At 44.0% G+C, this 14,607-nt stretch overlaps 1 protein-coding gene across 1 annotated transcript in view; it reads left to right on the top strand.

Moving 5' to 3' along the window:
- PELI2 (pellino E3 ubiquitin protein ligase family member 2) overlaps nucleotides 1-14,607 on the top strand; it is an 87,767-nt gene that overhangs the window by 20,076 nt on the left and 53,084 nt on the right. The window contains exon 2 of the mRNA XM_066629824.1: nucleotides 11,386-11,515. Coding sequence (XP_066485921.1) covers nucleotides 11,386-11,515 — 130 coding nt within the window. The remainder of the gene's footprint in view (nucleotides 1-11,385; nucleotides 11,516-14,607) is intronic.

Raw genomic sequence — 14,607 nt, forward strand, 5'->3', positions numbered from 1 at the left:
AGGAGCAACCCCATCACCTCCACACCCTCCCCAAATAGAATCTGACTTTCAACTTAATAGTCACAGCTGATCTGTGCAGAAGACATGGCAATTTTCTTCCCCTGGACTCCAGCTGACTTCAGAGAAGGGTTCTGTGTCAGTTTGAATGCATCACTTAAGAATGTCTGTTAGAACATGGCTTTCAAGATCTGACATATCAGTTCTGGCGATTAGTTCATCCAGCTCCATATTGTCTATTCTGGCAGTATGGCTCTCCAGGATATTATAAAACTGAGAGATTATTAGCTAGAAATGGAAGGATCAGGGACTTGTTTAACTATGGGTTCCCAGCCTTATGTAGGTACGTCACACTGGGTTGAGGCAACTTTTGCAGCATTAGATGTAGCTTTGTATATATGTAGCTTTGAAGATAGCAGAGGTCCTGTTCAACCCATAATGGCATCCTTCCCAGTGGCTGTAGGTATCTCCAGTTTCCTTTTTGAACTGTGATCCATTTAGGGAAAGATAATCATGCTTTTGTTATGTAAGCTGTTCTGAAGGGGCTTATGCATGAATCCAGCTGGTCCACTGCACTACAGCCTTGCAGGGTGAAGCTGTGTGCAGTGACTGTGTGATCCTCCCTGAATGTGCCATTTTGTGTGTCATGGCTCTGTGTGCTTGATTTCTAATTGAACCATCTAACTGAACTTGAAATTGAAGGCAGCAAGGATATGCAAAGGCAGCATTTTGCATTGTACTTGCTTGATACTATGCATTTTTATTTCTAGAGAGATATGGAAAGGAGAGTGGGAGGTTGGTTTTGTTCTAAAATTGACAGGTCTCCTTTTGAATATATAAGTAACAAAAGGAGATGGTGAGTAAAGCATCACTGAGTGCACTTCCCTACCCTCTTTGCCTTAAAGTTTGTGAAAGGGCAAAAATGAGGTGTTTAGTGTACCTGAACTTTCCTATTACACCCCACAGCTTGCTCATTCTCTATGTATTTGATGGCATTAGCTGCTGCTGTGGTTCAGACTCTATTCTCATCCAAGCCTCGCTAGTATAATTGGAGGGTGTGCATCAGTTGGTGGATTGTTGGCTGTTTAAATCTGATCCTGCTGGCTGTTTAAAAAGATCCATCTGAAATGTTGTGTGGTTCTTGAAAGATAGAACCTTTCTTCAATTGTGAAAATCCCTATGGGGATTTAGAACAGCCTGCCTATGTAAACAGCCTTGAATTAAAGTCTGAGGAGAAATTTGACGGCCAAGGAAGGCAGTATATAAATACCTGTTATTGTTATTGTTATTAAATCCAAAACGGCATTCAGTGTGATATGAATAATGGAGATACTACTTCCTTATTATCGTGCATAGCATTTACTTATAATTCTTAGACCAATCATTGGTTGGCTTGTTCAAAGAATGCATTGCTAACTGATAAGTGACATACTTAGAAAAACTATTCCCCACCTATCCTCCCTTCCCTGATCTTCTTTTTCTGGTAATAAGACTTCAATCCTCCATGCTGCCTTCACTTCCTGTCTACATTTGATATTGTAATTGATGGAAACCACTAACTGAAAAGCATTCTGCTTTGTGTATTTGGTTCTGGATGAGATGCCTAAATAGTGGTCTCCCTAATGCTTTGATCAGTTTCATGGTCATTACCCCTGCTAACTGGGTAAGAGGCATTTTTTAAGTGGGTGCTCTTTTATTTAGGGGGGGGGGAGAGAAACTGGCCTTCCTCACCCCAGCACTGTCTTTTCTTGTGGCTGTCTGCTGGTGTTCTTTTGCATCCTTTTAGATTGTAAGCCCTTTGGGGACAGGGAACCATTGTTTGTTTGATTTTTCTCTGTAAACCGCTTTGTGAACTTTCTGTTGAAAAGTGGTATATAAATACTGTTAATAATACATTCTGCTGGTAGACTAGACTAGATTGAGATTAACAGGAAGTGAAAGTGAACTGCTTCCTGATAACCTCAATCTATTTTTTTTTATCCAAGCATTCAGGTTGGCGGCCTGAGCATTCTATGCTTATAGCAAACTTTAAAGCAAGAAGAGTTTTGGTCTGCTAAACATTTAAATAACAATGGGCGCATGGGTGGGAGCCTGCATCTTCAGATAATTGAAACTGCTGATCTGTGGATCTGTGGAATCAGGGCCCACCTTTATGAGTTAATAGTTTTATGGTTGGTTGTATTATAATTTTGTAAGCTGTCTTGGGCATTTGCTTTAGCAAGGGAAATATGAGGCAGGCATGTTTTATCATAAATCAAAAGCAAAATATTTGAAACAATATTTGAAATACAAAGCAAAATATTTGAAACATAGGTTTTACCTACACAAGCTGCAGCAAAGCAACTGATAGATTTAACTATCTTATTATCTACCCATAAGAATAGAATTCACTCTTGGCCTTTACTGAATTACCAGTTCATGCCTCAGGTGCTAGCTTAGTAACAGCATAACAGTGCTTTAAGGTTAGCTGCATTGATCTATATTTTAACTTAGAACATTTGATTCATCTGCAAGAATCTGTCTTTGTCAGATTTTATATGTGGGAGCAACTGATGGATTCAAAAAAGAATGTTATGGTTCTCATTTTTTTATTTGCTATGTAACCTGTTAGTGTTTAATCTTAAACAGTGAATGGAACATGACTTGCTATGAAGATAAATAGTGGGGTGTTGCCTCAAATGACTGAGAATTTTAAAAGTCTTGCATAATTAAACTGAAATACTTTTAATAGTCCTTGAATTACAAGGTATTACAAGGTCATCCAAGTATTAATAACAAATAAAAGTCAGTAGTAGGATGATCTAGTCTCAAAAGAACAAATATAAGCAACAAATATTAAAACTTCAATTAGACCCTAGAATATTTGGAATTTGGGGCACAACAGAGAGTGAGATTTGCATTGAAAAAAGATTGCAGAGAACCATAGTTTGTGTTCTGATTTACTGCTTTAAAATAGTACTACAGCATTTACTTTGTAGCAATAAGGTATCATTAGACTTTATGTAGTCTTTTCATGCATTTCTCTTTTTTCCAGAACCACTGCATTACAGGTAGGGACTTAGTATCTGTGGGTGATCTGTTCTCAGACCCCTCGAGGATACAGAAAACCACAGATAATGAAATCTGTAGTTTTGGCCCCTATATGTCTTCCGGGGGTGACTAGAGCTGTGCTCTGATCGCCTCTGGAGTGCTCAGGTTGGGCCAAGTCTGGCTCACTGCAGGTCCAGGGGACCTGCGTTGAGCCTGATACACAGATACAGAATCCATGAATATGGAGGCCCCTCCTGTATATGTGCTCAGCCTGGATCTGAGTTCACAAAGGTTTTGAATTACTACCCTACTATGTAGAACAAGTGGACCTTGGTGGAATGATGTAATATCTCCTTCATGTTAATATCATACAGAGATGGGATTCCCACCTTCTAAGTAAAATCCATATCTGAACCCTTTATCCAGAAGGGTAACCCTGTCCCAACCCACAGTTTGAGAAACACTGTGCTAAAACCAACTAAAAGTCAACATTAAGCTGATGCAATGGCTTAAAAGCAGATGTGTTGAGGGAATTTTTGAAGTAATCTGTGTAGGGAGTTGATGGATCTTTTTGGGTATTCTGCAAGTGCGGTGCCACCACTGAAAAGACACTGTCAGTTGAAACAGTATAAGTGGTGGGCCAGAGCAGGGAGTCTGAGCAGTTGACCTTTGCACCAGGATAGGTTTATATAGGCAAGTCTGTGAGCAACTGGAAGGAGTTTCATATTGGGTATTTCATACCCAGCATATTTCTGATATCCGAGAGATATTTGGGTGCTAAAGGGTATGTACGTGTACACACACACACACACACACACACACACACACACACACACACACACACACAGAGAGAGAGAGAGAGAGTACCATGTTTAAAGCTTCAGAGTGTTTCAGGTGGATAGACGCTCTCTGCAAGTACCTGGAGCCTCTTTAGTACAACTCGGGCAAACAGCTTTCCTACAACGCTAAGGAGAGAGATGCCGCGGTAGTTGTTGCAGTCACCCCTGTCACCTTTGTTCTTGTACAGCGTGATGATGTTTGCATCCCTCATGTCTTGAGGTACTCCACCTTCTCTCCAGCAGAGACAGAGGATTTCATGCAGCTCAGTGACGATGATCTCTTTGCAGCATTTTAGGACTTCAGCAGGGATGCTGTCTTTTCCAGGTGCCTTGCCAAAGGCAAGGGAGTCCAGGGCCACGTGAAGTTCTTCTAGGGTTGGTTCACTGTCAAGCTCTTCCAGCACAGCCAGGCACTCAATGTTGTTCAGTGCTTCTTCGGTGACTACATTTTCTCTGGAATATAGCTCAGAGTAGTGCTGCACCCAGCGTTCCATCTGCTGCGCCCGATCCTGGATGACCTCGCCTGTGGCAGACTTCAGAGGGGCAATTTTCTTCTGTGTTGGACCTAGGGCCTGCTTGATACCATCATACATCCCCTTGATGTTGCCCGTGTCAGCTGCTATCTGTATCTCGGAACAGAGCTGGAGCCAGTAGTCGTTAGCACATCTCCTGGCAGTCTGTTGGACTTTGCTGCGAGCAGTTCGGAGGACCTGCAGGTTGCGCTCACTGGGACAGGCCTTGTATGCTGCTTGAGCTCTCCTCTTTTCCTCAATGACTGGTGTCAACTCCTCAGAATCGCAGTGTGGATTCCGAGCCAACAGGTCCACCACTGATATGGTATTCTCCCTTAGACAACTGCAGGAGAAATGCAGGGAACAACGACAGCCACTCTTTATAGCCTTCATAGATCTCACAAAGGCTTTCGACCTGGTCAGCAGAGACGGCCTCTTCCAGATTCTCCCCAAGATTGGATGTCCACCCAGGCTCCTCAGCGTCATCAGATCTTTCCACAAGGACATGAAGGGCACTGTTGTCTTCGATGGCTCCACATCAGACCCTTTTGACATCCGAAGCGGAGTGAAGCAGGGCTGTGTTCTTGCACCAACCTTGTTTGGGATTTTCTTCGCTGTCCTGCTGAAGCAGGCCTTTGGAACTGCAACAGAAGGCATCTATCTCCGGACCAGATCAGACGGAAAGCTCTTCAACCTCTCCAGACTGAGAGCAAAATCCAAAGTCCAGCTGAAATGTCTGCGTGACTTCCTCTTTGCCGACGATGCAGCTGTCACTACCCACTCTGCCAAAGATCTCCAGCAGCTCATGGATCGTTTTAGCAAGGCCTGCCAAGATTTTGGACTGACAATCAGCCTGAAGAAAACACAGGTCATGGTTCAGGATGTGGACTCACCTCCCTGCATTACAATCTCTGAGCATGAACTGGAGGTTGTCCATGACTTTGTGTACCTTGGCTCAACGATCTCCGACACTCATTCTCTCGATACCGAGCTAAACAAGCGCATCGGTAAAGCAGCTACCACGTTTTCCAGACTCACAAAGAGAGTCTGGTCCAACAAGAAGCTGACGGAACATACCAAGATCCAGGTCTACAGAGCTTGCGTCCTGAGTACACTTCTGTACTGCAGCGAGTCATGGACTCTTCGCTCACAACAGGAGAGGAAACTGAGCGCTTTCCACATGCGCTGCCTCCGACGCATCCTCGGCATCACCTGGCAGGACAAAGTTCCAAACAACACAGTCCTGGAACGTGCTGGAATCCCTAGCATGTATTCACTGCTGAAACAGAGACGCCTGCGTTGGCTTGGTCATGTCGTGAGAATGGATGATGGCCGGATCCCAAAGGATCTCCTCTATGGAGAACTTGTGCAAGGAAAGCGCCCTACAGGTAGACCACAGCTGCGATACAAGGACATCTGCAAGAGGGATCTGAAGGCCTTAGGGATGGACCTCAACAAGTGGGAAACCCTGGCCTCTGAGCGGCCCGCTTGGAGGCAGGCTGTGCAGCATGGCCTTTCCCAGTTTGAAGAGACACTTTGCCAACAGTCTGAGGCTAAGAGGCAAAGAAGGAAGGCCCATAGCCAGGGAGACAGACCAGGGACAGACTGCACTTGCTCCCGGTGTGGAAGGGATTGTCACTCCCGGATTGGCCTTTTCAGCCACACTAGACGCTGTGCCAGAACCACCTTTCAGAGCGCGATACCATAGTCTTTCGAGACTGAAGGTTGCCAATACAAAGTTTCAGGTGGTGTAGATGACTGTAGCAAAATATAGCAAATGTATTTAATCTTAGATCAGCCCTTACAAGACTTTGAACCTGAATCTGAGTTTTCCAGTAAGTTGGAACTGAAAAGTAGATTGATTTTTGGCAAGCGGACACATGCCTGCATATTTCTTAGAAGTTATTGTGTTTTGTAGCCTTGTTGTTAACTATTTTAATGGGGAAATTCTTCAAATGGTGTCAAATAGTGCTTCACTGACATCCTTGAGCTGCTGAAACTTGATACCTTTAGAGATAGTAGTTCCACATTTTTCCATTTTCTCAGTGATGTAATGTGTCATTCTGAGTTCTGTTGGTTCAGGGAGTGAATCTAAGGTCAGAAGACAGCAGAGAATGTATGGAATAGCAGGCTAAAGAGGAGATTTTTACAGTTATCCTTTTCACATTTATCTGGGAATAAGTGCCATTGAACAGATGGGACTTGCTTCTGAGAATTGCACTGTTAGTCTCCTTACCTGTAATTTTGGGCGGGGGGGGGAGGTGGGGCAGGAGCTACTGCTTCTCCTGTTGTTCTGGTATCTTGCATATCTCAGTGATCACAGCAGTAATTTCTTCCCAGCTGAGCAATACATTTGATGGAAATAAACTATGAGGCTCTAATCCTTGTGTGTCCCTGCTTCCTCTCTAATAATGTGCATGCATGCTCCACTGGTGTGATGAATTCACAGAGAAGCAGCTTCCACATTCCAAAGCATTGAATGTGCTTCAGCAGGGGCTTTTGGCACATCCTCCTCTATGTTCTAGGTTTATTTAAAACAAAAACAAAAAAAACTCAATGCCATATACCAGGGATGTCAAACTCATTTCATCCCAGGGGCGACATCGGAGTTATGGCACCTGTTGAAGGTTGAACTCCAAATGTGTCCCCCAGAAGTGATGTGAACACCGAGTGACATCACTTTTGGTGTTCTAAAAAATGGAAAAGCCTGATTCCCCTCCAGCTGCTCACTGTCCCCCTCGCTCTGTTGCCTCCCAGCCCCCCCTCCTGTCCACCCCTGCCAAGACCCAATAGCCCCCCCAGTCCCTGGAGCAGGGGAAACGAGCTGACAGAGGCTCCATTCACCACCCCACTTTTTTTCTCCTGGGGGGGAACCCCAAACTTTTTGCAAGCAGAGTGGCGAATGCAGCCTCTGCTTACTCACTCCCGCTGCTTCCCCTGCCTCCCACCAGTAACATCCCCCCCTCCTGCTCAACCCCTGGAGCAAGCAAAAGGAGCAGGCAGAGGCTACGTTTGCCACCACTGCTTGCAGAAAGTTTGGGGGCTTTTTTCTATTTAAAAAAACAACAACAAACTTTTTACAAGCAGAGGTGGCAAATGCAGCCTCTGCCCACTTGCTCTCACTGCTCTCCCATCTCCCATCAGCAACAGCAACCTCCTGCCCTCCCACCAGCCAAGCCCCCTGGTCACCCCCAAGCTGTCTTCTCCCAGCCGCCTCCAAGAGGACATTCTGAGGGCTGGGGATGCCATGCGCAGCAACATTTCGAGACTTCAGAAGGCCTTAAAAGATCACCTCTTTTGGGTTTGCCAAAAACTTGGAAGTGACCTTTTAAGGCCTTCTGAGGCCTCAAAATATCGTTTTGAGGGCTGGGATTCTGAGGCCCTCTGGATTTTCCCTGGCATATACAGGTCCAGCCTATTTATACATGGATTTTTTATACACGAATTTGACTCAACACGAATGGCCCCTGCAAATGAGAAGGAATGTGCTGATCCCTGGAGAAGGGGAAAAATGCATCCCTTTAAAATCAGTTTAAAAAACTGAACAGGCCTTTAACAACAGCCTCCTTAATGAGAGAGAGAGAGAGAGAGAGAGGGCAGCTGGCTGACAATCCATCAATCCTTCTCTCTCCAGCAGCCCCTCCCTTCCCCCCAGCACATTTGCATTGGTGAAGGGAGGGGCTGAATGAAGTGGTTGGAGAAGGACTGATTGATGGATTGTCTTCTTAATAACGTTTATCTTAGAGTCAAAAGGTCAGCAAGGCTGTTTTTAAATCACTGGAGCAAAGAAACTTTGTTTTTTAAATTGATTTGCTATAGTGGCATTTTTTTTTGCCATCCTGCAAAAAATTATCCTGCACACATCCATGAGTGCTTGGAATGGAACCCACGTGGATAATTAGTCTCAGCCTGTACCAGTAAACAACTGGAACAGGAGGAGAATGGGGGGGGGGGGGAGGCAGGAGAGATGGAAAAGCAAACTGGGCAGGGCTGTGCTTGTGGAGCCCCTGAAGGAACGCAGTTTGAGAAACAGTGCTTAAGTAAAACTCACAAATGGTCGCTGTAGGATAGTACACAAATAAATGAATGGAGGGTTTCTTTCCTATCTCTGACCACCTCTGCTTGGCGTAGATGGGGAATGCTCTAATCTCTGATTGACTCTGCTGTTTCTTTACATTGTATCCGGTATTCACAATTGTGCATTTTTGAAATTTTAAAATAGTTTTTTATGTTTTTGCCCCCCCCCCCCGGTTTCAAAACTGTTATTGTGAATTGATGCAAAACTATCACGAAATGTAGGTTACCTGTTTTGGCATCATTGTATGACTTAATAGAGACAGGCTACAATTCTCTGCATGCTCTCCTAGAAATGTACTAGGACTTGCTTCCAAGTAAATGTTTATAGGATTACACTGACGGTCTTGTTGTGGCTCCTGCTTATAGCTCTTCTTCCTTAAACTGCTACAGCGTGAAGAGAAGAAAAGGAGAAAAATTGAGCATGGATGTGTGTATAGATACTATTAAGTGAAGCAGAAGAAGGGTGGGAGAATAGCAGTCACTTTGGATTCCCAAATAAAATCAAGGGCTGTAGTATACTGTATTCTGAGTTAATCCATATAAGATGTTTGCATGTGGTAGTGTTTTGACAGTTGCAAATAAGATCAGGCATGTGGAAAGATTGTAGCTCAGTGGTAGAGTCCATGCATTGCATGCTTATTGTCCTAGTTTCAGACCCTGGCATCTCCAGCTAGACTTGCAAAAGGACTCTTCTATGCCTGCAACCCTGAACTGTTGCCAGCCAGCATGGATAATACTGAGCTTGGTAGACCAGTGATCTGGCTCAGTATAAGGAACATCATATGTCCATAAATGTTGAGACAGCAGCTAGGTGACTGACTGAAATCCTTCCCGTGGTGTAGAATGATATGACTATGTTAGTACAGTATGCCCAGGGGTGAGCTATCAGTCAGTTTTAGACTATTGTGCAGGCCAGTCAACAGTGTGTTCCAGAAACTTTTCTTCGTCTCTGAGCAGTTTTTTTTGCACTATGAGTGGGATGTGGGCAGTTTGGTTCAAGTCTGCAAAAGGAATATACCTTCATAACAAAGAGTTTCAGAACTTTATATTGGGATGTCATGGTTCTGGAACTATTACAAATATTTTAATGCAAGTGCGCTTACTAAGCAGTATTTTTGGTTACTAAACTCTGATGTTAAAATCCTAACAAGTACAGTAGATCCTGCAGTGGCTGAGGAAGTATCTGATTTTTTAAAGCATCAATGCAAACAATTCAAGTTTATTTTTAAAGGGGATGGTGCAGTCTGCTCCCAAGGCACATCTGGCACAGTTTACTAGGATAGTAACCACACTGAATTCCTAGCAGTGGTTGGTTTTGCTTCAGAATGTAACACAAGGTCAACAGATGTAGCTACTGTGGTGAAAACAAAATGTGTAGTTAAGGTGAAGATGGATACACTGCTGATATGCTTAATACATCATTACTGAAACGTTCAGCTTAAAATATCTTTAAAGCCTTGCATCTTATCAAAATGTTGTCATCCTTCTTGCAGTGCTTGGTGAGGAAAAGTAGATAGGAATTTTGTGCTGTCTCAACCTATAGAAATAGGCTATCTTTTTGCTAATTTGCAGAAACTCTAGGGAAGAGCCTGTTAGTTTGAAGGACTGTTAGTGTTGACCCTACTTCCCTTGAAACTTCTGATCTGTTTATCCTGTCTCCCCTGATATTGCTGTGATGTGTTGGGAAGAGGATCCTTTTGACTGTCATTGGCATAGCTGTTCTGATGTCACTGAGATGCTTGCTATCGTGGAGTCAAACAGATGGGATCGTAAGGGGGCCTCTGGAAACACTACTATCTATGTACCGAAGGCCATGAGGAATCTGTTATAAGACAAACCACCTCCAATAAGTCAGTGGGGTCATTATCTTTTAAATGACACACCATTTGGGTGTATATGATTGAGCAACCTAGGGATACTTCAATGCTAAGGGTCAGTACACACTTGCTACTTAACTAGGTATGAGATTCCCTGTGTCTTTTTTCTTGGATGTAGAGGGGAAAGGAGTATTCTGCATTGCCTAGATCTTTTTCTCTCCTCAGCTATGTCCTCAGGCAAGGCCATCAGCTGCCAGTCATTCCTGTCTTCCTTTGGATCTAGATGGATCTAAGCACATGGCTCTGAATACTGACCCAATCCCAATGAGACATCTGAGCCCTTAGCAGGCCAACATTGCCCCAGCCCAGGAATAATCTTAGTTGCTCTCTTTTGCACCTTTTCCATTTCTACTATGTCCTTTTTGAGATGCGGTGACCAGAACTGGACACAATACTCCAGGTGTGGCCTTACCATCGATTTGTACAACGGCATTATAATATTAGCTGTTTTGTTCTCAATACCTTTTCTGATGATCCCAAGCATAGAATCGACCTTCTTCACTGCCGCTGCCCATTGGGTCGACACTTTCATTGAGCAGTCCATCAGCACCCCAAGATCTCTCTCCTGATCTGTCACAAGACAGCTCAGAACCCATTAGCCTATCCACTAACCCATTAAGTACACTGCCACTCAGCCTGCCATCCAGTTTGTTGCGTGGCTGTTTCCCTGCAGGGAGTCATTGTGTCTTTGTTCTGTTGAGGGCTGCCCTACTGCCTATTTCCTGTCAGGCTGGTCCTAAACCTGGGATTGTGTAGAACCGGTTGCCTCCAATTGTTGCATGTAAGCCCATCTTCAGATACTAGGCACAATTTTTCAGTTAACTAAAACCTTGTGGTACAATATCAACAGTGTTTGGTAAAAAAAAACTATACACAAGATTGTTAATCTGAGCAGTTCTTCAAGTGTTTTGCAGACGCAGCAATACCTATTAAGAGCTTTTATTGCTGCAGAATGTGGAACTTATACAAATTTCATGTTCAGTGCCTAACATGCTTGGAGCTTTCTTCCACTGTATGCCAAACAACCTGAAATACTTTTTTCTTTCTTCCCAGGTACAATGGTTCCCTTCCAAATGGTGATAGAGGACGTAGGAAAAGCAGGTTTGCTCTCTATAAGCGACCCAAAGCAAATGGTGTCAAACCCAGCACAGTTCATGTGATTTCAACACCTCAAGCATCCAAGGTATGTGGCTACTTCCATGCCTAAAGTTTCAGTGCTGATCTTGTTGGGTGGTAACTGGTGGCAAATTTTCTTACCACATTTGCTTGTCTTTCTAGTTGGGATGATATTTGCTTGTTGAGAAGGTGTCCTGACTTTTCAGTTCAGTATGTTCAGAGTTCTGTACTCATTGTTAGTCACAAAAAGCAGAACTCCCCATCACTGTAGCAATAATTCTGTGCATAGGCTTTTTTGTAGGGTTTGGCAAGGAATAGAACTCTCTTATAAATGTAGATGTGTTTGTCTTTAACAAATCTTGTAACATGCCCATAAGGAATAGCTTTGTTCTTTTGCAAGAAGCCAGGTTATTTTAGTGTACTTGTTGGCCACATACATTCAAAAGTCATGTGCATTGCAGTCTTTATTTATACCTGGGGCAAAATCCCAATAGACTGGGGCCCAGAATGCTGATTATATCTATTTGTGTCTGGATGGTGGATAGTGTATCTTGCTGCCCAGGCACACATATCTTGATCCTAGTGTCCAGGAATCTGGAGTATTCTCAATCCCAGAGTCTAGACAATAATTTTAAATACATGGAAGTAAGGGATGTTTGCTCCAGCTGCAAGCTGTCATGGAATGGAGAAGCAATGTGGATGTGAAACAGATTAAAATTAAACTTCTTTATTGTGATGGCAATTTAAGAATAGCTATTGGATTGTTAGGAGTCTAAACAATGGCCAGCTGTATCTCATGAATGGTTTTTCTCAAGTTAATGAAATTCCAATATTTGATCTAAACATGCTAGAAATCTGCATTTTTTTTTGTTTAGTTGGCAGGAAAGTAGGCAGGAAAAGAGTGAACTCTTCTGAGGTAGGAGGAAATGTGAGGCGTATTTGAGGTCTGTCTAATGCATCTGTGGGGAAGAGTAGAAGATTACCTGAGAACCCCCCTCAAAAAAAGAAAAAAATTGCTGCTATGTAAATATGTCTCTGGACTGGTATCTTGAAACCTTTGATAGTGCTTTTCCACTAGAAGACAGGACTGAATTGGACTGGGCTGGGGAGAGAGCGTTTGGCTTCTTTCCTACTGGAATACAACATTCTGATTGACTTTGCCGTCTGACTTGGAATTGAATCCTCTTCTGCTTGTTCTCCTTTCCTCCTTGCTCAATGGATTGCATGATGCCCAATTTTCCTCTTGGAATTGAGCTATAGTAATTGTGTAAGGCAGGGCTGGCCAGAAAAGTAGTATCTAACTCATGGGTACTACCTGCTCCTGAGAGTCTGACTACAGTCAGGTGAGAGTCTGACTATAGTCAGGTGAGAGTCAGACAAGCAAAAGAACCAAATTCCTGCTGGGGATTAGTGTTCGAAGCAGCGGTGTACTGTCAGTGCCCTGTCCGTCTGTCCCCCACCCCTGGTTTTTCCTTATTTTCATACACCTTAAAATTCTCTAGAAGCTCTTGTGCAAGTCCAGCAGTCTAAAAAGCTGCTGGAGCATCCTTCTACAAACTGTTTTGGTCCTATGTTTGAAATTTCATTATCCACCAGCCATGTGCGTTCGTGGTGTAAGTGCTCCCTAACTGAATTAGCTACCCTTCCTACAGAATTGGCATGTGATTGTTGATTGGGCAGCCAAACCTGTGGAAGGAGAGGTCAGGTGAGCACCAGTTGGGTAACTAGATGACATCATCAAAAGGGAAAGAGGGGGGACCCGGGAAACTATAGGCCGGTCAGCCTAACATCCATACTGGGTAAGATGGTGGAATGCCTCATCAAAGATAGGATCTCAAAACACATAGACGAACAGGCCTTGCTGAGGGAGAGTCAGCATGGCTTCTGTAAGGGTAAGTCTTGCCTCACCAACCTTATAGAATTCTTTGAAAAGGTCAACAGGCATGTGGATGCGGGAGAACCCGTGGACATTATATATCTGGACTTTCAGAAGGCGTTTGACACGGTCCCTCACCAAAGGCTACTGAAAAAACTCCACAGTCAGGGAATTAGAGGACAGGTCCTCTCATGGATTGAGAACTGGTTGGAGGCCAGGAAGCAGAGAGTGGGTGTCAATGGGCAATTTTCACAATGGAGAGAGGTGAAAAGCGGTGTGCCCCAAGGATCTGTCCTGGGACCGGTGCTTTTCAACCTCTTCATAAATGACCTGGAGACAGGGTTGAGCAGTGAAGTGGCTAAGTTTGCAGACGACACCAAACTTTTCCGAGTGGTAAAGACCAGAAGTGATTGTGAGGAGCTCCAGAAGGATCTCTCCAGACTGGCAGAATGGGCAGCAAAATGGCAGATGCGCTTCAATGTCAGTAAGTGTAAAGTCATGCACATTGGGGCAAAAAATCAAAACTTTAGATATAGGCTGATGGGTTCTGAGCTGTCTGTGACAGATCAGGAGAGATCTTGGGGTGGTGGTGGACAGGTCGATGAAAGTGTCAACCCAATGTGTGGCGGCAGTGACGAAGGCCAATTCTATGCTTGGGATCATTAGGAAGGGTATTGAGAACAAAACGGCAAGTATTATAATGCTGTTGTACAAATCTATGATAAGGCCACACCTGGAGTATTGTGTCCAGTTCTGGTCGCCGCATCTCAAAAAAGACATGGTGGAAATGGAAAAGGTGCAAAAGAAAGCGACTAAGATGATTACGGGGCTGGGGCACCTTCCTTATGAGGAAAGGCTACGGCGTTTGGGCCTCTTCAGCCTAGAAAAGAGACGCTTGAGGGGGGACATGATTGAGACATACAAAATTATGCAGGGAATGGACAGAGTGGATAGGGAGGTGCTCTTTACACTCTCACATAATACCAGAACCAGGGGATATCTACTAAAATTGAGTGTTGGGTGGGTTAGGACAGACAAAAGAAAATATTTCTTTACTCAGCGTGTGGTTGGTCTGTGGAACTCCTTGTCACAGGATGTGGTGCTGGCGTCTAGCCTAGTCGCCTTTAAAAGGGGATTGGACAAGTTTCTGGAGGAAAAATCCATTATGGGGTACAAGCCATGATGTGTATGCGCAGCCTTCTGATTTTAGAAATGGGTTATGTCAGAATGCCAGATGCAGGGGAGAGCACCAGGATGAGGTCTCTTGTTATCTGGTGTGCTCC

Source organism: Tiliqua scincoides, chromosome 1 (assembly GCF_035046505.1).
Source record: "Tiliqua scincoides isolate rTilSci1 chromosome 1, rTilSci1.hap2, whole genome shotgun sequence".
Taxonomy (NCBI): Eukaryota; Metazoa; Chordata; class Lepidosauria; order Squamata; family Scincidae; genus Tiliqua; species Tiliqua scincoides.